The 27949-nt window shown below is 43.3% G+C and overlaps 1 protein-coding gene across 3 annotated transcripts in view; it reads left to right on the top strand.

The window, feature by feature from the left end:
* The window catches only part of ARHGAP24 (Rho GTPase activating protein 24), a 1758332-nt gene that overhangs the window by 1551608 nt on the left and 178775 nt on the right, over positions 1-27949 (top strand). For all 3 annotated transcript variants that reach the window (XM_078676289.1, XM_078676291.1, XM_078676290.1), the window contains one exon: positions 16746-16953. In XM_078676289.1, the coding sequence (XP_078532415.1) occupies positions 16746-16953 (208 nt within the window). The remainder of the gene's footprint in view (positions 1-16745; positions 16954-27949) is intronic.

Here is a 27949-nt window from a genome sequence, read left to right as displayed (position 1 = left end):
GTGGGTGTAAAAAGTTTGGAAAGCACAGTAGTAAAGAATTTATTATCTATAAATCAAAAGAAATGGTGCTGTTGTAGAGGGGCAGCAATATTTAATTATATATGAATATTAGAGCCCAACCTATCCCATTTCCATTGCCGTCAGGACTGCTAAAAAGATATTTCCAATGGCAGAGACAATGGAGTCTCCACCTCAAGAACACGGCATTTGAGGTGGGTGGATATGCAGACATGCTAACACCCAAATAAAGCGGGAAATCCTTTATTTTTAATGCCACAAAAGCCTTTCTTTTAGTTTTCTGCCACCTGAAATGACCCCTATTTTAATGCAAGTTAATAGAGACAATGAATTCCCCCAATTTATTATTTAAAAACACCCTCTTTCCCCTCCTCCTAAAGTTGGCATGTATGGATAGGACAACCACCTTCTTTACCCAATACCCCTCTTGTAATATCAGCTCCTCCGCCTGATTCAGAATTCAACATTAAATAGGGAATATGGGTTGGCGGGAATGGGGACCTTGCTCCCTATTTAATCGTTTGGGCTTTGGGGGTCAACAATGGCGAAACATACAGGTTTATCTCTTTCTATGACAGGTTTCTGAAGTAAATAAGTCTCTTTCGGATTAGCATACGTCCCGTGATTTCAAGCTCAGCCATATCTTCAATCCATGAACTTTGAAAGATTCCTGTTAATCCATCACCTATTGCGTCGCCCTGCCACGCAGAGATTTCACCTGACCGTCACGCGGGGCATGTTTAGTTTCTGCTTGCTCGCGCGCATACTAGGGGAGAGAAGGCGGTGGGGGGTGGTAACAGGAATGTCACATTAGTCAGTCAGTTCTGGCCGCATGACGCACTTGAAAAGGTCAATGAAGGCGAAGGCACAGTCTCTTTCAGTTACATTATTTGCTTTGAGATAGATTCAAAACATAAACATCTCTTCGCTGTTATTATTCTTCAGTGCAATTTGCTTTATCTGCATATGGTCTCCTGCCATTGGCGTGGGAGATAGTGGTGCGGGTGGTGGTGCAGTATCCCCAAAATAACCATGCCGGAGTTTCAAAGGTGAATGAGCCTTTAAGATGCCTGTACAGCCTGCTTTGATCTTGTCACAATTCCTGTGCGTCCAAAGACAGAGGTCAAACGGCAGACCATGTCTTCCGACTAACTGCTGCTTATTTCTTTAGCATGGAACTTCGTATTTACTTTACTTTCTTTTATTGATAATTTCGAGGATTTTGCTAAGTGAGAGGATTTTGTGAAATCAAATATGTGACCGTTTTGGTGATGTGAAAGGGAAGGTTGCACGAAGCCATTTTGACTAACAAAATGTAAATGCCTACAAATGAACTGAAGAAGCCTGATTATTTCTCTACTTTATAGCTCAAAGAGCACCTAAGGAAACCTTTACCTTCCTTGTACTAGGGCCCACGACACACAGGTACTCTACTGGTTAGCAAAGCACAAATGAAGGCCCTTTTTAGGTTGAGCCTAGAGGCAACACACATGCGCTGCGAAGCATGCTGTAATGTCTCTGGAAAGTTAGAAGACACACACAACACACCCACCACTTGTGACTGGGTACTTAGTCCGCCTTTCTAAAGGCCACAGTTTTGGTTAATGGATAGAGTACATTTGTCCCGCATTGTCGCTGTTTTGTTTCCGCCCTGGCGTTTGCCCCTTCTGCATGTATCCTTTCGATACAGGCCATGTTTTTAGTACCTGCACTACTTTTTCTTTTGCCTCGGCTTGTTTTTGAATTTCCTGTTGTGTTGTACTTTGCTCCCACCCCACTCCTGTTGTCCGCGTTCACCGTGCTCCCGCCCCTCTCCCTTTGTCCGCATTCCCTTTGCTCCAGACCCCTCCCGTTGTCTGTGTTGACCATGCTCCCACCACCCTCCCATTGCCCCATTCCCTTTGCTCCTGTCCCCCTCCCGTTGTCCGTGTTCAAGATGCTCCTGCCTCCTCCCATTGTCCGCATTCCTTTTGCTCCCGCCCCCTCCCGTTGTCCATGTTACACATGCTCCCGCCCCCTCCCGTTGTCCGCATTCCCTTTGTTCCCACCCCCCTTCCAGTGTCCGTATTCACCATGCTCCCGCTCATAGTGCTAGCTGCGTCATGTCCCCACCCTGCCCAATAATACCCTTTCATTTCCCTTGAGCTGTACATTAGTACTCCGCTGACGCCTATTGTTACAGAGGACAAAGGCAGGCCAGCGACGCAAGAGCTCATATTTCGGGCATGAAAGGTAACAGATTTGAAGAACCTTAACCCTTTCGATGCTGATGACGAGCGATGACGAGCTCAGCTCGTCATGAGGTACACCTCTCGTACGCTCATGACGAGCTGAGCTCGTCATGAACCGCGGCTTTTTGAAAAAGTCAGCGCACAGCGGGAAAATGCGCCGCACGCATGCGGTTAAGGCCCTTGTACCAACAACTAACACCTAACAAAGAAAGAAAGTGTGTGAGGGGGGGCTCTTGTTGCGCCTCGGGAGACTGGAGGAGAATGAAGAGCGTCACGGCTGATATTTAGGCTTCTACTGAGAGAATCAGGCTGTTACAAAATGGCTCACTTGGGAACAGGAGGGTTGGGCTCTTATCATGGCTGAGACCCTTTACCCATAAAACATTGAGGGCTTCTAGGAAACATCTGCCTGTGCCTCAAGGTGTAAATATGTAAAACGTTAACTGTACAATATACTAGCTCACTTGCACGTTCCCCCATTAATCATATCGCACTGTGCTCTATATTCTGCTGCAGACAAAACCCCTTCCATGCAATGCTATTGCTGGCATACGTGCACCCTCCGTGGTGCGCCACTGATTATGTGGAAATGCTGAACAAAGTCAGCGAAAAGCATTGCCAAAACCAGAAAAAAGCATGCGTAGCTCTGCAAAGCATGCTGTATTAGAGTATGGATTTGAAGCTCCGCCCACCCTCCACCCATATTTTTCATTGGCTAGTGTCATTGTCCTTTGTAAATGCTGGCTTCTGATTCGTTAATAGGCTTGTTAGTCTTTCAGTACCACCTTGTCTTCATTTGTAACCTCCCAAGAGGACTGGTCCTTTTAATTCTGTTGTTACACAGTATGTCTTATTTAGTCTGTAACACTACTTTCTTTAATGAGTTTCTTCTACTGCAGGCACAATATGCTTTCTAGCAACATTCAGCAGCATGCGCGCTTTCACTTTCCAAGCAGCCTGGGACAATGGCTGCTGCTTCTTTGAAATGAAATAGGTCTCACATTTACAAGAGTTTAAGCTATTGGCATTGTAAATGACAGTGCCTTTTATGTGTTAATTATCAAAACAGATAAATAAAAGACATTGTCATTTAACAATGCCAATAGTTTAAACAATCGCACATGCAATACCTATGCATAGCAAATTCTTGTTTGTAATTCTGAAGAGTGATGGAAACAAAGATTTTAATAGGATTAAAATCAATCAAGAAACTTGGTGATGTGCAAATAACAAATATTCGCTGAAACCCAATTTCCACACATTGTGCGCTGTATAGTCCTATCAGTACAACTGTATGCTTTTGCAAATTTAGGCACCATTTCAATGGAGAATGTGCTGTCTGTAACTGACAGTGGTAGCCATGCTATGCTAATATATTTGCAACAATGTGTTCCAAAATGGTCCACATATTACACCCTTACCACTCTCTTGCCAAGTGAGTGTGGCTCATTTGCTACACTTGTTCTTTGTGTGACACTGGGAGTTTTCACAATCTCTACGAGTTCAGTGATGTAACATTGATGGCAGCACCCCCACTCTGACAGTGCCTACGTCTCCTTTTTTTGGAAAATAGGGGACCCCTATATAATGAATCGACTAACTATACATAGGGAAAATAATGCATTGGGAAAAGGTCTATAGTTAAGTCATGAAATATCACATTTAGAGAAATAAATAACAGGCACATATACTAGGTGACAACAACCGATTGCTCAATGACTGTTTCGCACAGCTCATATAACATGTGACAGAGACAGTTGTATAAGTGATGTTTATATATGTCAATTTTATTAGATAATTTTTGTATTTTTTGAATTGATAGAAAACATAATAATTCCTAATAGATTTATATATAATAGTGCTATTGCTATAAATAATACAGCTGATAATTATATATACATGAAAGTGAGTTAAAAACACTAACAAAAAACGACAACAGTAGACATATAGTGATAGAGGTAATGCGGTAGAATAAAAACTATGCGCGTTTCAGCATGTGGGCCTTCATCAGGTTACCGTCTAATGCAAAAATAGGCGAAAGAAGATGTGATCCATGGAAGGTGGATAGATTCTATGATAGAAATCTACCTGATGCAGGGGTAATAACTTCGTCCAGTGGGATGTCACATGTATATGAGGCGCAGCTAGCCGATACCAATGTGAAGAAATGGACGTAGAGGGTAAAATAACTATTGGCAATCCAGACGATACTGTGATAGGTTCACGTCGATTAAAGATGGAAATGTAAAGAAGCGCTCAAGGAGGCTGGACGGGTGTAAGACTGATCCCTGGCAGTGATATTCTGCACGGAATAAAAGAGGAAGCTCCACCGTGGAGGTGCTTAAAGTTGAATCCGCTAATGTGGGGTCATGATGGCCGTGGATAATGGGATATAGCAGAAGTCCTCGAGCGTGCTAGGCAGGGACGCTGGAAAACGCAAAAGGGATGTCGACGGCTATCCTAGAGCCATGATAATGACAGGGTCGCCACCGTCTTCTTTCTTCTTTTACTTCCCTCTCTCGTTGCTTTTGGCCTTCCTTCCACTCCCCTTCTTTCTTTCCTTCCATCTTTGTATGCATCACTTCTCCATATTCCATTTTTCTATCATCCTCTTTTCTCTGTTCTAATCACAAATAAGAGTGAGCATGAAAGGGATGTTTCCCTTCCAAGTGCATTGTGGAGAGGAACGCAGTAATTGTTTGTGAATGCCATTTTGGTCATAAACCACTGATCAGGTACTGACACCTAAGAGGGTGTGATATCTAATTTGCAAGAGGTAAGTTGTCCCTAAGTAACATCCTACCATTTGGGAATCATAGCAGAGACCTCGGGGGGAGAAGCAGTGGTCCAGATGACCAATAACTGCTCTCTAGATGGCTTCACAAACTGCAAACTTTAAACAGAAAAAAAGCATCACTAGTCCCATTCATGGAAAAGGCATGCTTTTAACAAGTAATTAGTATTCATTCGGCTGATCACTTTTCAACCACCTGCGAATGTACAATTTGCGATGTTACCTATTATCACGTGGGTTACATCCCAAATTGTAATCCCATTTGCAACCCAGTAGGTGTGCAAAATATGCATCCCTAGTTTCTAAATGGATATAGTTGCCCAGGCTCTATATTTTGATAACGATATCCTTGTCCCACACCATACTATCTTTTCAGAAGGTAGAAGACCAGATTATTGACGTTCCAGAAAATATGTACACTCAAACAAGCTTAATGGATGATCACAATGCTTTCTCCAACAAAAATATTTTATTGCTCCTTACGATATCTTCTGCACAGATGTGGATATTGAGCAAAGACCAGCTTAAAATTGTAGATACAATTCAACTATACTACCTTTGCCTGTTGATCCTGACAGAAACATGGCTGACTGAATGATTTCAGCCAATGTGAGCCCTCCTTCCCTCCTGAATATTCAATAATTTGCCTTGATCATTTGAATATATTTGGGGTATGGGTGGCGAAGAGTCATAGAGATTCCATACAATATAAACAACTGAAAAGTTCAATTTCAGAAGTTTCCAATATCTATTGGTGGAGGTGACAATCACAGACATTAAACTTACCATATTTCACATAATTTATAATCTTTATGGGCAACATATTTAATTTGTTGGCCAACTAATGGAATTCATAGCTAATAAATCTAGCTCCTCAACTTGCACAGACTTTCACCAAACTTCAGTCATGGATGATACTTTAGCATCTCAAATTAAATCCATGGAAAATTAAATTCTAGTGATCTCCCCATGGTTCTATCCTATTGTAATCTTGGCTTAATTTACTAACTCTACTTGGAAGCAAGACATCCATCTTTGAATGCACACAATCTTTAAGCTTCATTCTGAATAAAAATCTAAATCTAACCACCCATATAAACTCTTTAGCCAGATGGTCACTATATCAAATCAGAGTCCTCTGTGGAAAAAAGTCACTTATCACAGCAGAAGACTTTAAATCAGTGAGTCAATCACTAGTCCTCTCAAAGCCTGACTAAGGCAAGCTCTTACATATTGGCTTCCCCAAGATCAACCATTCTATTCCCAAGGCAGTGCTGTATGACAATCATATGATACTCGTGGGAGCATGACCTCAGTCCTTAGCACTCTTGGTTTGCCTCCAATCAAAACCTAGATTTTATGGAAGCTGGCTTGTATAGGCCACAAAGTAAACCACTATGGGGCTACAGCTACATAGCACATAAACTAGTTATCTCAGAAGGCTCTTGCTGCTTTAGAGGCGGGGATACTCCCTGACTTGAAAGCACTAGTTTGAGAAAATATTATACTTACAGGTAATTATTTTCAGGGATTCGCCCAAAGTATGGAATATCGTTCTGCACTCTAAACTGGAGAAATGCTTCATGTGATTCTTTTAGAAAAATAATGTAAATATCTTGCTTGCTTTTTTCAAAGTTATTCACCAATTAGAATCTTGCTGGTGCTAAATGTATGGTAGTAGATCTCAGTTATTTAACAAACTAGGGATCTTATTATGAGCGGATCATATTTCTGTCACTCGGAACATGGCCTAATTTATAATATAATCAGTAATATGTTGTAGGTGTAAATGTGTAAGTGAAATATAAGAAGTCTCAGTGAGTGACATCCACACTAGACACAACACAAAGTAAATGTAAAGTCAATTCAATTCAATTCTTTATTCGATCTTCCGAAGACAGATCATAAAAGGTACACATAGTGACAAACAACATTATAATCCAAACTCATTAAAGGAATTACAGTCTTATATTCCATTTAAAATAAATAAAACCGCAGGCAAGGACAATATTTTGACCATGGCTAAAGTGGCAGTGCAACTAAACTAGATCCATAGTTAGCAGCGAGTATTAGACATTAGCATTGTTATTAAATATTAAATTCAGCCTTATAATAAGTAATAAAATTAGCCACAACAATAGGCATTCAGCAGCAATACAAAAACAATAAATACTAAAGTGCTTTGGTATTAAAACAACATGCTCCTTCTCTTTGCTAAAGTGCACTTCAAAAAGCTTGCGACAGAAAAGCAAACATCACAGTCATTAAGTTGCAAAAGATAATACAAGGCCGCTTTGCACTTAGAAAATGTGCATCTGCGCAAAATCAGTAGTAAAAACTTCCTAGTAAATGCAAGATAAAATTGACAACAAAAAAAGTAAAATAGTTTGGCTCGAATGTTCATCACAAGGGCAGGTGGTAATAATTTCAGGAGAATCCTGGCCCAAAGGGAAACATATCAGCCAGCTAAATGACCCCAACCTAAATCTAGTCAGCAAATTCCTTTCGCAAACATTAGTTACATATAGTAGATATGGAGCAATTGAGGGAGGTACTTCAATAAGTCAGTAATCTCTAACAGAGGGTTTGGACACTTCTGATAATTCCCTAGAGGATTCCTTGTGTTTTCGGAAGCTACCCATAACCCTCTGTCGATCCCCTTTGCCAATTAATTCTGGGTGCCCAAACAGTGAAGCACAATCAAGTTCCGTGAAGCAGGTTTTAATATATTGGAGCCAATGAATAGAATGGCTTTTGGCACAACTTTAAACAGTCTCTAATGATAGCCCAGTTAAAATCTGCTTTTTTGTTGGCCCAAATCAAACACCAGGTGGCTAAAGGGGCTGCATTTATGATATCTTGGACATAATCAAGACCTAACTCCAGATGGAGGGAAAAGTGCAGCAATGAGGGGAGAACACCTAAAACTATATGGCAAAATCTATTCTCCTCAGTCTACATGGCAAGTACACCCCTACAGCCCCAAATCCCCAACCTTCACCAAACTCCAAACCTAGGTAAGGAAAGGAACTAACCCTCTCCAAATGTTTGCTTTCTATGTTCAAACTGCAGGATTTAGTATTTTTCGGGCCACATATCATAGTGAAGGTTTTATTGTAGTTTGGCTCCAGACCCAGGTTATTGATAAAGCTAATAAAGCTGAAGCTAAGTTCTTTAAGAGCATTCCTAGTCCTTGCCAAGAGGACTGCGTCGTCCGCTATTTGGTAGCGCCGGTACATCCTTTTTTCCACTTGAGGAACGTCAGCCCCAACCGAAACTAAAGTGTTCTCCAGATTGTTGGTAAAAAGGAGAAATAGGATTGGGGCAAGGACGCAACCTTGGCGCACCCCGCTCTTGATGCTGAACGGCTCTGAACATTTTCCAGCATTAATATACCTCACTGAAGTGGAAAGATCATGATGGAGAAGCCTCAAGAAGGAGACCAGACCCGCGTCAACTCACATATTTACTAGGATGTCCCACAACTTGGAGCGGGATACATAGTCAAATACACTGGTCAGGTACATAAATGGCAGATGCATGGAAGCGCCCTTCACGTATTTGTATTTAGCCAAAATAAGATGGAGATTGAGGCACTCTTTGATTGTGCCTAGCCCCTTTCTAAACCCATCCTGACTGGAAGCCAGATTGTGATTGTCATTGATCCAGTCCAATAGGCGGTCTAGCACAACTCTCCCAATTACCTTGACAGAGGAATCCAAAAGGAATATTGGGCGGTAGAATTTAGGATCGTGCACGTTTCCTTTTTTGAATACAGGCACTATAACGGATGAACGCCACAACTTTGGCACTCCCTCACTACAAACCAAATTAAATACTGAAGTGAGCACCGGCCTCCAGAATACTGAGTCTTCCATGAATAAATCCAATGGAATACCATCTGGCCCCGGAGCTTTCTTACCTTTACTATTAACAATTGCTTTTAGGACCTCCCCTTCATTAAAGATAAGGTTTGGGCACACTGAATTCAACTGTGCTGGGGCATCAGCAGCACTAAAGTCGGTAGAGTACAGGCCAGCATAATGCGTCACCGAAGTCTCAGCTGAAATATGGACAGTTACTTTATCGGCTGGTAGGGTGGGAGATAAGACAGACCGTACTGCTTTCCAGAAGGCTTGGGGGTCTTTAGAACGGTAAACACCCACTATTGTTTCTCACTTCTCCTTCACGGCCGGCTTTCTTATTTTAATGGCATGCTTATACCGTTTCCTGCTTTCCTTAATCGTAGTCGGGTCTCTAGGGTTATGCTACTAAGCCCTGCGTAGGGTGGTATTGGCTTCTCTGCAGGCATTATCATATCTAAGAGAATTGCAAAACTAGATAAGATGCAGGTCGGAACACGTGGTATTCAATTGCAACTATATGCCAGGGCAGAACTATTAGATGTCACCTGGAACATTATGCTGGTCATGATCGCATGACCTTTGCTTAAAAATATGCTGTTCCTTCTGTCTCTTGTCTGGATCCCTCCATTGGGGTGGCTATCTACTTATACACAAACATGCCATTAGGGGGTCTATTGCAGAAACTCTATTACCAATTTATACTCTACCAACATAGAATTCGTAACTTCTGATCACTGTTCGATTTGTACATCCAGAACACTGAGTCTGAGTACTAAACCAATTTCTCTCTATATATACATCCACCCTTACTCATTTACCCGAAACATCTTGCTTCCATTACTAATACCAAATGGTTATAACCATTGAGCCCCAGAACCCCTAAAACCTTTCTCTTACATATTCTCCTTTTTTCCCTTTGTATGACTGTAAGTTGCAAGTATCATTGGGTAGAAAATATGATGAGGAATTAGGTGACGAGCGCCATGGTGTACCTCAAGAGTTTTTCAATACGAGTCATAGTCATCATGTTTATGCCGACATCATTGCCGACGACACCGCATCATACACGATGACTAAGCTGCAAGCATCAATGGTTAGTAAATACGATTAGCTGACAAGCACCATTGTGTACCACAAGAGTGTTCAGCACGTGTCTTAGCCATAATTTATTTGCTGACACCACTACTGGCGATACTGCACCACACGCGGGTTTTTTTAACCTCAGACCATTCTTTTTCTGGGCCATTTTAACACACATGCGTGTTTCATATAGACCTGGCGCATGCGCAGCTCGGTCTCTAGACTAACACCGATGCTACTCTAGTGTGCATGAACATTCCTCTGAGTAGGACGTATCCACGCATACCCACAGGCGAGATGCTTCGCACACGGCAGCGGACACTGCACTATTTCTATTCAACGCAATTGGACAAATGGTTCCGGGGACCATATTTGGGCACTACATAGATACCGGATCGCGCACAGCGGCTCCGAAGCAGCGCTCATTAATCACCTCGTTAATTGCTGTGGCTTAGATTATAAATACGAGTCAGCATTGAATTCACTTCACCAGCGAGGAGCGAAGGCATGCAGACATAGGCATAGAGGCGGAGACCACGTCATTGAACAGTAAGAGTATGAGTGCGGTGTTGGATGGTTTCTCTCCCTACAGGTCATACGATCCATTTTAATGGCATTTTAGACACACATGTTGTTTCTTGAGACAGGCCCCCCAGTGGCCTCTAACAGAGCGTGTTTCTGTTTTCTTTCTCCCCAAACCATTCTAGTTCCTGGACCTAATGGGTTCATCTGCCACTTCCCTCCTATGGGGCCATTCTGACCTCATTTTAGGATAAGCACAATGCGGATAATCTCTCCAATAATTCTTTTCTCACTTGACTGTTGCACTATTAGCCACTCACGCTAGAACCATGGTGATTATGGCTTAATTTGGAAATGTGTGCACTAGTTATGTGACAATGTTGTTAGTTTATTCATTTTCTTTTTTCTTTCAGGCAATAAAGATCTAGCCAATTCTAAGTTGAGTGTGATCGCTATCCCCCCACTGAGTGGAACCCTCTGGCCATAGTTTGGTAAGAGCGGAACCCGTTTGTTCATGGTCCTGAAGAATGCCGCGGACCCACATGGGCCTACAGGCAGAAACATGTTGACCTCTTTCACAGCGTTGGTGAGACACTAATATCCCCATGACACCGATCACCTTCTTTTAAACTACCATATGATTGCTGGCAATATTAAATTTAAGCTGACATTCATGATGGCTTTTTAATTCACTCTTCAGGTTTCTTTGGGCCCCCGCTTAGTTTAGAAGTGCATCCCTGTCGTCAGGTGTATGCCCGCCCTCTTATCAAACCAAGGTTTTAGAGGGCGAGGACTGGTCAATGATGAAGCATGACACCCGGTGGTGTGTGAGACCAGTCCTTCACTTTTTGTGAGATGCCAGCGCTCACAATTGAAACACTGCACTTCCACTAGTGACACCGAGACTGGGAATGGCTCATTCTGATACACAGTTTATGTTGGAGGCTGCCATCTACCAGTACCCTGTGCCTCTGGTTCCCTCTGTCCAGAATGTTCTGGCCTTTTGTGGTTACATATTTAGTACGGTTTACAGCAGTGGGAACATAGTTAGGGGTTCAGAACCACCTTAGTGTGTGGATTGAATTGAGAATACCTGGTATTGTGACCAGGCATCTCTAAATAGCCAAAAGTGCAAACACACCCTTTAATGTAATAATTGGTGTGGTGTCATGCCAATATAGACACGGAACTAGCATTTAGTGAGGAGAACTATGGTTAGAACACCATCTCTACTGGCGGAGACAGTAGTAGCACAGACGGTCCAGAATACAGATGAATGGGAGGCACTGACCAATAAAAAGAAAGACCGCATCCGGACAGCTCTCCATGGAGCTTTTCTTGCGAAAGAACAGTGCACTAATGGAACTTATCGTCACTAACGAACCCAGATTGTTTCTTAATAATAAAGTATTTTGCACAAACTGGTCGGGAATAGCATGGAAGTGTACAAAGGACTGGCTAGTCCTTATCATCAACACTGCTAGGGAACTAGCAGATGCATTGTTGGTGGAGATCCAACAAAGTGAGGACAGACTCAAAACCATGGTACAGACAACTGTTTTCCGAAAAAACTGGAATAAATCAACAAGGATCACTCGGAATACCAGGAATACCTGACTCAGTCTAAACTCACTAAACTGAAGAAAGATGTTCAAAAATTCAGTAAATAAACCATTTATCCATACACCACTGACGATTATTACGAAAGACCTGCCCAACCCCAACAGAACAGAAGGCAACAACGGTTTAGGGCGACCCCACAAAACTGGACTTTTAGCTCCGGGGAAGAGAGGAGCTCAAGTGGGAGCAGCAGTGATGAAAGCACTGATAATTCCCAGGGCAGAAGACAACAGAACCATCACCCACAAGTGATGCACCCACCACTGCCTCAATATGGGTTCTGGCAACAACCTATCTATGGACCCGGTTTCGGATTTCCACTTGGACCACAGCCTTTTTTATACCGGGGCCACGGCCGTGGCAAAGGAAGACAAAAAAGGCAGAATACAACGGTACAATGGGAAGATCAAACCCCAGTGGCAATGACAACCCGGAGCAAGGGGAGAGGGAACGGCCCCTCAACAAGCAGAGAGTAACTAACATTGTCACCTTAAGTGACTGCCTGCTCACTGAAGATGAAGAGTCAGTTCTCTCCAAAGGACTTGGTTTTGTCCCTACACCAGCCAATGACACTTTTGTGCTTAACACCAAATTAGCACAATTCTTTAGAAAGATCAAACTGCGCAATCATTTTGGGGAAGCAAATAACGGACAACTTGAAAACAATGATACAGGACTCAGGAAGAAATCCAGATTTGTGCCTCCTACCCAGACAATTCCATGGCACATTCTAACGTTTGAACAAACAGTACTTACAGAGGTGGAACAAATCAACTTCAGAGGAGAAAAGGTTTTCAGAACCTCTCAAATCGAGAACGACAAGCTCTAGAGAAACTCAAAAACAACACAGAGTTAACAGTCAAACCAGCTGACAAAGGTGGGGCGATAGTTCTGATGAACAGATCAATGTATAGAGATGAGTGCAATCGTCTTCTAACAGATGACACCAGCAAATGAGAAATACACCACCGATCCGACCAAACGACTGACTATTAAGATCAACACAATCATCAGCGAAGCTCTCTGCAATGACTGGATCACCAAGCAAGACGCTGACTTCCTTGTGAATGACAACCCTAGAAAACTGAAATTTTATACTCTACCTAAAATACACATGGAGAGGTTCCCTCCACATAGCAGCTAAGGGACACAAAAGATGTACTTTGCCACCTGAGGGATCTAGATACTAACATCACGGAAGATATGTTCATCACAATGGACATTGAGGCGCTCTATACGAGCATCCCCCAACAACGCACCTTGGAAGTGGTAGAACAAATCCTTCGCAGTACAGACTGGAATTTCCAAACACCGCAACAATTCGTTTTGAAATGTGCAGAGATAGCCCTGACAGAAAATCACCGGCACCTCGATGGGCAGTACATTTGCCCCAAGCCTTGCATGTCTATATATACACCAGTTTCAGGAAGACTGCATCTTCCATGGCAGTAACCCTTTTTCCTCAAACCTGAGGACATGGAAACGCTTTATTGATGACGTTTTTATTGTCTGGCGGGGGGACCAGACCACAGCCGAATCCTTTGTAGAGTGGATCAACACAAAAGATAGACACCTCAGATTTACCCTCTCAATGAACAAGAATCACGCGGTGTTCCTAGACCTAGACATCACAATGGACACAGAGGGCATCAGTACCAAAGTCCACAATAAAGCAACCAACAAGAACAGCCTATTGCTTTATGAAAACTATCACCCCAAAGCCCTGAGGGACAACCCCCGATCGGACAGTTTCTTAGGATACGCAGAAACTGTTCTGAAACAAACACATTCCAAACACAAGCAGAGGAGCTGGATTCCAAATTACAAGATCGACACTACCCAAAAAACTTATCAGAAGGCCAAAGAAAAGAGCAAGAAATGTCAATCGCGATGCTCTACTCGAATCAATCACTAAAGAGAAGTCGGATAGGATGGTGTGTGTCACAACCTTTACCCCAGCCTCAAAGAATGTACAGAGAATCATTAAAAAGAACTGGCATATCCTTCAAGGGGCGGAAAAACACTGGGAACCCCCCGTTCGCATTTAAAATAAGTAAAAACTTGCGGGATGAGCTTGTAAGGGCTAAAGATCCGGAACCTCAATAGGATAATCAATTGACATTACGGAGCACTCAGAGACCTACTGGTCTTTTTTCGTGCGGGGGTTGGGTCGCATGCCCCCTCACTACAAACATGAAGACTGTTACCATTGGAACCACATGGCCGTGGATACTTAACCATTTCAGTAACTGCAACACGGAGAACGTGGTCTATCTCCTCACGTACCCATGCAACTTGAGGTACGTGGGCATGACAACCAGGAAAATTAAAACACGCATCAATGAACACATCAACAATGATCCAGGCCCCCGGACCCCAGCAAGGAGCAAGAGCAGCACAAACAATGGGGGTCCTGCTCTGCGAGAGCCCTCAGAGGTTTTTACCATGCCTGCTGGTGCTGCGGGTGACGTCGGCGGCAGACAGGCCGCAAAGGAGGCTGGATGTTGTGGTCCTGGGCTCCTGGCCCCCAGAAAGGAGCAAGAGCAGCACAAAAAATGGCCGTCCTTGTACCACTGTTTTCCTTACCACTATTTTCTCTGTTCATCACATTGTTTTGTTTTTTCTAGTCCAAGTATTCGATGTCTAGTCAAGGAAACATTTGTCTTTCTTTTCTGGCTCCTATGAAGGCCTACACACAAGAACTTTGAACTTCTAGCTGTTCTTACCCGGTTTGGGTAAGACAGGAGAGCTGTAAGCAATTTCAGTGCAGTCTAAGATTGCTTTGTCCCATGGCCCAAGTGGCTAGGAGGTAAGGAGTTACATGTTCCCTCAAAAAGTTTTTGTTCCTTTTTTCTATGGCCAAGAAGGCAAGACATTTCTGTCAAGTCCAGTAGTGCTTTGTCCTGCACACAGGAGGTTGTGAGCAAACAGATAAACAAGCTCAGTCAATGCCAATTGGTCTTGCTTACCTTTATATAAAAGTGCGACCAATAGTAGTCTCCAATATCTATCAAAATGACACAAAAGCCATCCACTCTTTAGGAAGGATTGACTCTAATAAATATGGTATACAATGCTGTCGGTGGAAGACAGCTTTAGCTGTCTGTAGTGAGACCACAAAAAGCAGTTTAGGGGGCATATGTCCCTTGGCTCAATTTATTAAAGAAGTAGGGAAAATTTGGACTGGGGCCTGTCCATAATCTATTTTTTTGCATTACGAGAAGAGAATGGGTCAAATTAGTTAATGTGTGGTGAATGCCATCTCTCAGTGTTCAAGTTGAGCGTGTGTGGTTCTAGATTCTGAACTAGGGTGAATTGTCTTTTGTTTTGTTCACGAGATAGGTCACAGCAGTGGAGCCTCAGACTAGCTACAGCGGGGCAGAGAAGCTGCAGAGCAGTTTTTTGATCTACTGTCTTGTGAATGGTGGCGGGAGATGGAAATACAAAATGGACTCGTTTCTGCTACTCAGTCCATTCACACGAGGCAGGGCAAAGGCTGGAGCACATTCCAAGACTGTTCATAGCCGCCCATGGATCACCTGCCTTTTCGGTTTGGTGACTTGAACCACCAACCACGGACTTTCATTTATGGTCAATGTAGCAAGATCCTCCTGGTTGTTGTTCAATATGCGACGTGTATAAAAGCCAGCCATTGTTCTCTGCCCTCATGAAAATTGCGTCGGCCATGTATAGACAGCGGCCTATACCTGGGTACACCTGATCATGTAATTCCATTTAGGTTTAATGCTGAAAATCAACAAAAATCTTTTTTTAAAGAAACGTAGATAAACTCAGCCACACAAAAAATATCCATCTATCACGTGCTATACAAGGTATCACTTTGGTCTGGACACATTTCCTCTTTGCTCAAGATGCTCGGGATCGGTCTATAAAGTAAAACATAACAGCATGGCAGGAACTCATAACTGATCAGTATTTAACACCTAGCAGAATCAACCAAAACCTGTATAGGACACACGTGTTTACACAAAAACAATAAACAATAATAAAACATAACTATGGCATCAAAAACCGTCTCCATGCAACATGTACAACTGTCAAATAGCCAATACATCAAATAAAAAAAAAACATTTAGCTAGGCTTGATACTAGAAAGACTGAGAGATTTAAGACAAGTGCCCCGGTAGTTCTGGGGCTCATAATATGAGTTCCCAGCCCCACTGAGATTAAAAGTAATAGAGGAATATGGAGGTCCAGAAGAATCCACCAGGGCACTTCATCTGCTAAAAGCATGAACATTAGGAAATCCCTGTAAGAATAGGTGTGAAAAACAGATGGCTGCATGTTATTGCTTATGTGCTGTAATCAGAAGTAATCTCCCCGCGATACTGCTAGAACTACCAATATCATAGTATCAGTAATTCAAAAGAGGGGGAGATTTCTGGACAAAGACTTTCCGCTGATAAGGGGCATTAAGAGGCATTAGAGGTCTTCACATTTTATGTTTTTCCACCTATTTATTCATTGCATGATCAATGTTGTTAAGTACATTTTCTCCAAAGATTCTTAAACCTTCTTTAATACGCTGATAGGCAGGAACATTAAGGTATTTCACATTCAAATCTTCAATTTTTGTTCTCCATTTCCAAACAGGTATATTTGGTCAGAAGTTGGAAGAAACAGTCCGGTTCGAGAAACGGTATGGCAATCGGCTGGCTCCATTGCTGGTGGAGCAATGCGTAGATTTCATCCGGCAGAGAGGACTCAAGGAGGAGGGTCTCTTTAGACTTCCAGGACAGGCCAACCTTGTCAAGGAACTACAGGATGCGTTTGACTGTGGAGAGAAGCCGTCGTTTGACAGGTAGGCCCAGTGATTGTGACCTAACTTGCTACACAAGGAAATGCTGTAAACATTGTTGCATAGCATGTTCCCTGCCTAAGAAATGTATGCACAATTGCCAAATGACCACTGGCAGACCGACCGCTGAGTTATCAAAACTGTAAACCTCTGGGACATTGATCATGGCACTGCCACCCAACCTCAGTCTGACAAAAACACAATATCCAGAACATATAATAACAGGATAACTCAGATTCCATGATTCCAAAAAGAGCTTAGAGGAATGCAGCTCTAGGGCACCCTCAACCCCAGTGCTTTTACATAACACCAAAACCTAGTCCACAAACATTAATGCAAGCTGTTAATATACCTTCAACAAATGTCTATGTCACTTTTTGGATAAGAGTAATTGAAAATATTTGTTTAAACTTTGCTGGCAGCAAGTAAATGACATACCCACAAGTATAGCCTGTGTGGTGTTGAGGACACATCACATGGGAGAGACAATGGGACAACATATGGTACTAGCTGCTGTGTCCCAGACTTCTTATCATAGACCCTCAGATTCACACGGAGGCATTACATAAGGCTCAGTCCTAGATCCTTTATCTTGATGATACAGTACTTCCTACTGTCCATGAAAATATTAATGTTCCTTCTCTTCTCACATCCACTCAGAGTGCACACATATTTCCATCACATTTCTTCACTGAATGCTCAGTTCCACCCTCAATTGTGCCACTGTCTGCCACCCTCCCCCACAGTGGGTGACCCTACACGCTATTGTACATGGTTCATCTGAGATTGAATTCCTCTATTACCCCCAGGTCCCTCCGTCCTCGACACCTTCATACTTACAAGTGGAGATGACCATCTCCCGACAGAAAAAAACAAGAGGAATGCTGGGACACTAATACTGCCCCCCCCAACCCCCCTCCTGGGAGTACATAAGCAGTACTTACCCAGCAGCCCTCTTGTTCTTTTTTTCTGTCTGTCGACAGATTGGATGGTGTGCTGGTGCTGCTCCTGCTGGGCTTGAGTGGCGGTGCTTCTCTTCTTCTCCCCGCCCGGCTGCCTGGCTGTGCGGGCGCGGGGTCCCTGGACTGCCTCCTGGCCTGCCGGGCTTGCTGGGATGTCGGTCTTCTTGGAGCTGGTGTTCTCATGCTCTGCTGTCTGCTCGGTGGTTGTGCCTGGTCGGGCTCGGTTGGTGCCTACCTGGCCTCCTGGGGCTGCTGGGTGCTGTTGGCTTCTTGGTCCTTCTGCTCTCGGGGTGTTTGCTCCCTGGGTTGTTCTGGTCTCGTCTGGTTCCCTTGGTGGGTGCCTGGCTGAGTTTTCGGCTGGGGCGTGCCGCTCCGGCGTGTGAGGCTCCTTTTTGGGCTTGGCTTCCTTGCTGGTCTCCCTTCGGGTCCTGGCGGGGTGTTCTGCTTTTGGGGCGCTTCCGGGTGGTTCCTTCTGGGCCTTCTCCTGCTGGTGGTTCTCTTCCCGGGCTTGTTTTCCCGGTGTTGTGGGCCTGTGTGGGGTTCTGTGGCTCCGGTTCTGCCGGCTTCTTGCTGGTTGTATGTGTCCTCAGGCTGTGCCTCCTGGGTTTTCGGGCTGTGCTGTCTTTTTTGGCCTGCTCTGGGGGTTTGTTGCCGGACGTTTCCGGGTTCTTCCTGGTTCTGTGGTCCTGGCTCGCTTCTTCCTCCCTTGCTTCCCCGGCTCGGCCCGAGCATTGACCGAACAAATCCCTGGTCTGCATGAAAATGCCTTGTGGATCCTGAAGAAGGCGTTAAGTCGCCGAAACGCGCGTCGAGTACTGTTTTTGTCCTTCAGCCGGACACCGTCAGAATTGGTGTTCCTTTCATAAATTGAATTGTAATTGCTTTTAATGTAATTCCTTGGTTGTGAATTTTTAGCATTGTGTTAATTAGACCTTTTATTATTGAATTGTGTTTTTGCTATTGTTTACACTATACACACATTTGTGTTTTTTATTAAAAATTGATGAATTCAGATCATCTCCTCAGCTTTTGCAACTGTCCTTGACTTGGGTTCTCTTACTTGTTTATTTTTGAAAGTTGTTGACTGCCTAGGAATTTTTCGCATACAGGTTGTTTACCCTGCCCTAGGAGTCTAATAGAGCATTATCCAGGGGGTCCTTGTTAATCACAATGTTCCCCGGCTTTGTTCCTGGTATGGGTCTGTTTGGGTGCCCCGCCCCCCTCCCTCTCTGGTTGGTGTGCGGTTCTGTGGTGCTCTTGCCTCTGCGAGTCCCTCCCGCCTGGCGGTGGGTTGTCTGTGGTTTTCCTGCTGCTTGGTCCTCTGCTCTCCTTTGGGGGTTTGCTTGGGTCTGCCCGGGGTCGGGTTGCTTGGTTCTGGTCCTGGCTTCCCGGTTCTGTTGGCGTTTTATTGCCCTGTTTTTTTGCTGTTTGCTTGGCTCCTCTCCGGTGTTGCTGGGTTTGGTCCTTGTGGTTGTGGTCTGGGTGCTCTGCTCCCTGGGCTTTTCTTTTCCGCTGCTCCTGGCCTTGCTGCTTGTCTGGCCTGGGTGTGGGGTTCCTGGGTGGTCCTGTGCCGTGTGGGCGCCTTCTTTTGTGCTGCCCTTTTGTTCGTTGGGCGGCTGCTGGGGTTTCCCGGTTGCTCTCTGCTCCCCTCCTGCCTTGTGTTTCTTCCCTTTGGGGTTGGGGTTTTCTGGACTTGTGGTCGGTTTCTCTGTTCCCGACCTGGTTGTGTTTTCTTTGTGGCTGGTTTCCGGTCTTGTTGGCCTCTCCTTGTTTGGTGGGCTTTCGGCTGGGTTCTGGGGTTCTTCTCCGTCCCTGTCTTTTGGGTCAGGTTCTCGATCCTGTTCAGCTCCTGGGTGCTTGTTGCTTCCTGGGCCTCCTCGGCCGGGTTTCCTCTTCGGGTCTCTTGGGCTCGAGTCCTTTCTTTTTGGGTGTTTGGCCGTGTTTCTGGCCTGTGCTTCTCCTTCCTTTTTGGGCTGGGTGCTTGTGCCTGTGCTCTTCTGTCCGTTTATTTCTTTGGCTTTCTTCCAGGTTGTCTCGTCTTCCTGGTGTGTCTGCCTGGCCCTGTGTGCCTTCCTGCTGGTTCTGGCCTTGGCGGTCTTCTCCGGTGGGTTGTTTTGCCTGCTCTTGGTGTCCTGGTCCGGGTCCCGGTTGCCGGTTTCTCGGGTTGGTGGCCTCCTTTCTTGGTGCCCTGGCCTTTTTTCTTTGTCTCCGGTCCTTGTCCCTGCTGTCCTGTTCTGGGTCGCCGGTCGGCTGTTTCCTGCGGTCTTCCTTCCTCCTTCTCGGTGCTCCCTTTGTTGGCTGCTTTGTTGTGGTTTCCTGGGTGTGCTTGTACGTGCGGAAGGCCAGGTTTTCTGCTTTGGTATTTTCCACTGGTAATTATGAAGGTGTCGAGGACGGAGGGACCTGGGGGTAATGTCCTATTACTTACCGGTAATCTACATTACTCCGGGTCCCGTAGTCCTCGACACCTTCATACGCCCCTCCCTCCCTCCCGGGCGGCCGGCCTTCCTGTCTGGGCTTGTTAGTACAGGAGGGCTGCTGGGTAAGTACTGCTTATGTACTCCTGGGGGGAGGGGCAGTATTAGTGTCCCAGCATTCCTCTTGTTTTTTTCAGTCGGGAGATGGTCATCTCCACTTGTAAGCAACCCTCCACTTAATTGATTTATACACCTCATTTTATAGCTTATTCTCAGTGGCAATACAAAGCTTGAGGGGCTCCCCTACAAGGTACATGGAGGGGCCCCCTTCGGGACTCAATCAGGAGCTCTCTGGTCAGGGCACTGTGCTGAGGGTGCACCTGGACCTGGGGGGCCCCTGCACCATTGTGCTGCGGGAGCCTATGCTTCGTCACTGCTTATTCTGCCTATGCACCACAACCTGTTGACATGTGAAATGTTTCTGTTGGAAAGATTTTTGCCTGTTTCTGTGAAAATAAATAAAGTACAAGGTTGATCTGGACAAGCACTTCAATTCAATTCAAAATTCAAATGATCTTTATTCGGATTTTTAGTACATCCATAAAAGTACATACAGAATGAAAATACATTTAAAACAGATTAAAAACATGTATAAAAGATTAAAAACTGATTATCCAGTTGGGTTTAGGCAGCATATATATCATAAAGTGCGATGTACATAGTATAAAGTACAAAATACATAATGGAGGGAGAAACATTAATCTATAGGAGTACTTAATCACAGTGTTCATTTTATATACTCCCGAAGTGATCGTTTGTATCGAAACACATATACAATTAAATCTGTAGTCAATTTGCAACAGAGTGATAAAGTGCAAAAAATGCATAAAACTTAGTACTGTTATCCATTATCCATGTTCCATGCTTGCCCTCGATCTCACACAAACTTTTATAAAGCAGCTTACAGTATATATAACCTCATCTATGTGCAGCATTTTGAAAAATTTTAATGCGAGATTGAAGTCTCTAAGGTTATATTTGTGAAGAATCGGCCTTAAATATTTACAGGTATACGATTTATAATGGCCACAGAAGAAGAGATAGTGCAATAAACTTTGTTTTCCGCCATGAGGGCAGGGACAATCCAACTCTTCTAGTTTTTTGTTATAGCCAAGGGGGAAGCTGAGCAAATTAACTATGCTTCCATCCCGAAACCTGAATAAAAGGCTCTGGTTCCACTTTCCTATTGGTATTGACAAGTATCTGTAAAAATTATTCAAATTATCACTGCCTGAGTCAATAATGCGCAGATATCTAATAACAACAGGTTTAATAGATTCAGATCTCATTCGTTCCTCTTTATATGAGTCAAGCAATGCCCGTTTAATACTATTCTTATGAGCGGGTACAATAGAATTAGGGGAACTAAATAAAGAACCTTGACCCACGCTCTGCAGGCTATTCTTGACTGCATTTAACCAAGGTATGTGATAGAATCTATCGCTTAACAAACAGTCAGATATTATACTGCACGTTAAGGATGCTGCTGGGTTTAACCATATTTTGATCCAGAAAAGAGCAGGCCTAGACCTAATAAAATCAACAATATATGGCAGCCTCAGTTCATTGTGACAAATAAATGTAGGGGCACAGAGAACTCCCCCCAACACCCTCCTGCAAAATCTGTTTTCCTCCGACTGGAGAGCCGTGCTGTTACAGTAACCCCACACTTCTGCTCCATATGTCCCAGTTGGCTGGCATTGAGTACGATAAATGTTGAGCAGGGGTGTAACGACATCAGCCAGTTTGGGTTGTCGGAGAGATAAAATTGAATTGATTGACTTGCCAATTTTATTTCTCGCATAGGCAGCATGTGGCTGCCATGAGCCTGAGTTGGAGAATAACAACCCTAAGTAGGGGAAAGTGCTAGTGCATTTTAAAATATTGTTGCCGGATTTAATTGATGTGATATTGTACTTTTTTGATCCGCAATTCATGATAAAAGATTTTTTAAAATTGGTATTTAAACCAAGGTCGGACATAAAGGCAACAAACCCAGAGATTAAAATGCGTAAAGCATTCTCGGTACGCCCCATTAATACTGCGTCATCCGCATAGAGTAAGGTAGTAATGGGGGAGCCATTTATAATTGGGACGTCCTTAGTAATCTTACTCAAAGTGCTACTCAACCCGTTAATATATAAAATAAAAAGCAGTGGGGCGAGTACGCAGCCCTGTCTAACTCCTCTGCTGATAAGAACATCATTGGATAGATCGCCATCATTATTGATTCGTACTCTCGCTTTTAAGTCCCTATGTAAATCAGAAAGAAAATACACCAGTGAGTCATCCAAACCATAATCAAGCAAAACTGACCACAACCTAGAACGATTAACAAAATCAAATGCGGAACTCAGATCCATGAAACCTAAATAAAGAGGGGATTTTTTAACAATGATGTATTTGGCCATGATCAAATTTAAATTTAGACATTGTTCAACAGTGCCTACTTGGCTTCTAAATCCCAGTTGACTACAATGAAGAACGTTGTTATCCTCAGCCCAATTCCTTATCCGTTTAAAGATTACCCTTCCAAGGACCTTTAACGTATTATCGATCAGTGAAATCGGGCGGTAGCAGGCGGGGTCCGACCTGTCACCTTTTTTAAATATCGGTACGATTACACTGTTCGACCAGGATTCTGGAGTTGAGCTGTCACTCAGGTTGTTAAATAAGTTGCATAATAGAGGGGCCCAAAAATTAATTTCTGATTTAATCTGGTCAATAGAAAGACTGTCCGGGCCGGGGGCTTTATTACTGGCGCTATCAGTTATAGCATCCTCGACCTCCATTAATGAAAAGGTCAGGGGTGCAGCGCTATTGGATAGGGGGACAGTATCTAGAGGAGTGGCTGATATAGCATAAATTTGAGAAAAATGCTCTACCCACGCCTCACCCGTTATGTTACAGTTAATTGGGTTGATGCTAGAACCAAAAGATCTTAGGGACTTAACTTCTCTCCAAAAACCTGTTGTGTCCTTTAGTGTGGCAGTACGCGTGAGAGATTCCCAGTGATTAATCACTATAGCCTCGGATCTAATGCGTAGGGCAGTTTTATATTTTGATCTTAAGTCTCTCACGAGTGAAGCATCCCTAGGGTTAATTTTTAAAGCAGCCCTCAGGTCTCTATTGGCCTTAGAGCAAGAAGAATCAAACCAGCGGGGACCATGAGCTATATTCTGCCTGGCTGGTTTAGAGGATTCTCTTTTAATGGCCCCACATAGGTTGCCAAAGGCATCAACCACATCACTACCAGGACTCATGTGTGACAGGCAAGTCTCTACTGTCTCAGGATGTTTCTTAATTACTCTGGCTAGAATGTCTTTATTGTCCACCCCTTTCCATACTAGTCTTAATCTATCGGTAGATAATGCCAGATTTTGTGGCCCAATCTCTAACTTTAACTTTGCTGCAGCCTTCATGGTCTGTGGATTGTGTAAATATATTCTAAGCGGATAGTGGTCGCTATAAGTGGAACAGATGACTTCTGCTTTTAAAATTATGTCGCTTAATGTTGGGCATGTAAATATGTAATCTATCGTAGAGGCACAGCCATGACCTATAAAAGTAGGTGTTGTTATATAATTTGCACTAGAACCTGCATTTTCCATTACATTTACTAGGTCGCGGGAGGCTAGATGGTTTTTCAGCTCCTCACCGTTTTTGCATAATGGGCTATTGCGATACATATGGGCATGAAAATCCCCTCCAATGCAAATGCCATCAAAGGGCCCATACTTATGCCCTTCCATAATATCATCAATAAAAATAAACAATGAAATAAAATTATCCTTAGGACGAGTTACAAAATCATTATTATAAAAATTAATAATGCACAATTTCAGTCTGTTAATGTACTTCATAGCCATAAAACAATTACCCGGTGTAGGGATCAATTTAGTTTGCACCCCGGATTTTATTTTGGACCAGATGGATAGACCCCCACTGGGCCGACCCATATGAGAGGGGGAAGCCTTTAAGTTATAACAACAGAAACCCTCCATTGTTGGTGTCGTTGTACACCAAGTTTCTTGTAACATCAATATGTCACAGTTATTGTCGACCCAATTTAACCATTCTTTAATTTTCAATTTGGATTTTAGTCCTGCTATATTCCAGCTGACAAGAGATAGTTCGGAATCCAGGGACGATTGTCTATGAATCGGAGGTTTTTGACTCATAACAGTCCGAGGCAAAGGTTGTGGAACAACCTGGGGTTCGGAAATTGGTGACAGAGATGATGCAACAGAGTCAGTCAGAGATGGTCAATCTTGCATATCCAGATCCGACAAAGGTGCAAATCTATTGAACATCTTAAATGGGAATGGGGCAGGTTGGAATTGCATAGGCGGTGGCTGAAAATACATAGGTGATGGTTGGAAATGCATTGATGATGGTTGAAATTGCATTAAAGGAGGCCGAGGTTGTATTACCATTTGTCTGTAGAAATAACTCAAAGGTAACATAGTTATAACAGTAAGTCAAGTCAAGTCAAAAACACTTTATTCGATTAAATAAAAATCATAAAAGTATGCTATACATTCAAAGTTGATCACAGGGATATACAAAAGAATTTTTTATATAACAATATTAAAACAAGCGACATTATGTGCAAATTTCTAATAATACAAAGATATATTTACAAGGATTTTACAAAGAGTTTACATCATATTTACACTGTCTATAGTAGCCTACAAAATTTCGGTTCATTTACACAGGTTGTACTAAAGGATTTGGTGCATGATCTATTTATAATAATATTTACAAGCCTATAATACAATCATTTTATAGTGCTACCCTGACAAGGCGTACAGTTTTTTACAAAGACTAAGTCAGGTTGTTGGTGATTAAAGTCTTTTTCGTCTAGACCTAATAGACATTGTAAGGAAATTTGCTACCCCATACATAATTAAAGGTGTTTCCATCAGCTGTAGGTATAGAATAGCCGGTTTAACTTGGATAAACATTTGTTCTTTTAGTATAGGCTTAATATATTTCTCTCTAGCATGTCTAAAGAATGGACAAAAAAAGAAAAAATGCACAGAATCCTGGTCTGAAAAATCGTCACACTTGCAAGGGGCATTCTCACGGGGCTTACACCATTTACTATAATCACCCAGCAAAAGGTGAGCCTGGTTGAATCGGAATTTAGTGAGAACCCACCGATGGAAAGGTTTGTTTACCATTGCCAAGTATGGTTCGATAGCTAATGATGTAATAGTCAGGAAATGTGATCTCACGGTTGGCTTTGTGATTTCGCAAGATTCTCTTTCAGCTTCTCTTTTCTTTACATATTCCAATTTTACCCAACTAATGTCTTCTTTTTTTAGGCCTTCAGGATTTGAGTATAGATCAGGGCGGCCCAGATATCCTGCTGTTTTTTTAATGTATGCAAGCCACTCAATCTCTGCCACTCGATCCCGCCCCATGCAGTCTTTAATAATCTTATGATTAAGTGTTAAATTGGGGTTAAGCCAAGTTTTAATCCATGCCCTTAATGGTGCCAGGGACAACATATCTTCAATATAACCCATCCCTAATTCCATATGGATTGAGAAAGCAGGTGTGGATTTTGGTAAGCCTAGGGCGGATCGCAGGAATATATTCTCTGCTCTTTGAATGTGGGTTGTGTTCTTATAACCCCAAATAGAGGCTCCATATCTGGCTATTGCCAGAGTTTTAGCTTTGTATATGGATAATATGGCCTCTGGAGGTTTGCCACCAAGGCGTTTTGCGAACCCCAGTATAGCAGCAGATGATCGTTTTACTGCAGCGGTCTTGTTCTGGATTTGTGGTGCCCATGTCCCCTTCTCATCGAACACCACTCCTAAGTATGTAAAGGCTTTAACTTTGGTGAGTGCGGATCCATTACAGGACAGGGTTCTGGGATTACTCTTGCAATTACCCACAGCCATAACATGTGATTTTCCTGCATTAATCACTAATTCCAGCTCTTGCATGAAGGCCCCAAAAGTGTTTAATAGATGTTGAAGACCCCTAGGGGTCCTTGACATCAGTACCGTGTCGTCGGCATATAAAAGTACCGGCATCACGGAACCACCCATACGAGGCACATCTGTAGAGGCAGTTTTTAGGGACTCACCCAAGGAATTAATATAAAGGGAGAAGAGCATAGGTGCCAAAATGCACCCTTGGCGCACTCCCCTTCCCGATTTAAAAAAAGCGGTGCAGTTCCCTTCTTGAGACATGCGGATAGTTGCCCTTAAGTCACTGTGGAGACGCGCCAAAAAATCCACAAGTGCACGGTCCAGCCCCTTTTCAAGGAGTATTGTCCACAGCTTTGACCTATTGACTAGGTCAAAAGCTGTGGACAAGTCCATGAAGGCCAAATACATCATCCCCTTTGATGCTACAGTGTATTTGCTCAGTATAAGGTGTAAATTGAGGCATTGATCTTCTGTGCCTCTGGCAGATCTAAAGCCATACTGAGCTTCACACAAGATGTTTTTATTAGTGGCCCAAACTGAGATTCTTTCCAGTATTATTTTGCCCAAGATTTTGAATGAGGAATCTAACAGAGATATGGGTCTGTAGCATCTAGGGTCCCCCCGTTGACCCTTCTTAAAGATGGGGATGATGACTGACTGTGACCAGGTAGTTGGAGGTCTTATCTTATCTATACCAACTACGTTAAAAACGTTAGTAAGTACAACTGACCACATTTCGGGATTTGTTTTAAACATATCAGCGGGTACGCCATCTGGACCGGGAGCCTTCTGTGATGACATATCCTCAATTGCACTCTGAACTTCTTTAATGGTAAAACTTTGGAGGGGGTCTTGTATGTGGATCAATGGAAGATCTGATTGTCCTAGATCGAGGTTGCTACCATAAATTTTTTGAAAATGGTTAAGCCATTCCTTCTCAGGGATATTAACCTCCAGTGGTGCATTTTCTTTCCCATTGAACAGAGGGGTATTTACAATGGTCCAAAATTTTGCACTATCCCTCAGGGTTGCTTTGTCATACAAATCCTCCCAGGCCTGTTTCTTAATTTCCCTTTTCCTCATTTGAATGTCCATAGTATACTGTTTCCTAAGCCTAGCCACCTCCAATCTATCACGGGGTACTTTTTTCAGTGCTTTATGTAATTCTCGATGTGATTTGGAGCATGCGCTATTAAACCACCCCTCTACCTTTTTCTCTCTCTTTGTAGGTTTACATTTTAGGTCATCTGCCACCTGTCGACAGATGGCTTCAAAAGACCCAATAATATTCCCTTTGAACTTCAGTGGCTCCCTGCAGACATTAATATCGCTGCCCACTTTCTCCTTAAGGGAGTAAAGGAAATCCTCAGGAATAATTTTACTCCATTTCACGTGTCTCCCTTGATCCTTTGAAGTTATATCTACAGCAATGTCTACTTCAGGGTTTTTATTAAACAAAAATAAAATATTATCCTCCATGTTCAACACAACTGGGTTGTGATCACTGTGTGTGGTGTGTATAGCATTATAAAAAATAACATTCTGCAACATAGCCGGTGAGATAAATATATAGTCAATGATAGTGTTGCAATCCCTAGCTCTGTAGGTTGGA

Source organism: Lissotriton helveticus, chromosome 2_1 (assembly GCF_964261635.1).
Source record: "Lissotriton helveticus chromosome 2_1, aLisHel1.1, whole genome shotgun sequence".
NCBI classification, from domain to species: domain Eukaryota; kingdom Metazoa; phylum Chordata; class Amphibia; order Caudata; family Salamandridae; genus Lissotriton; species Lissotriton helveticus.
The sequence above is the reverse complement of the archived record's forward strand: the minus strand, read 5'-3'. Positions and strand labels throughout refer to the sequence as shown.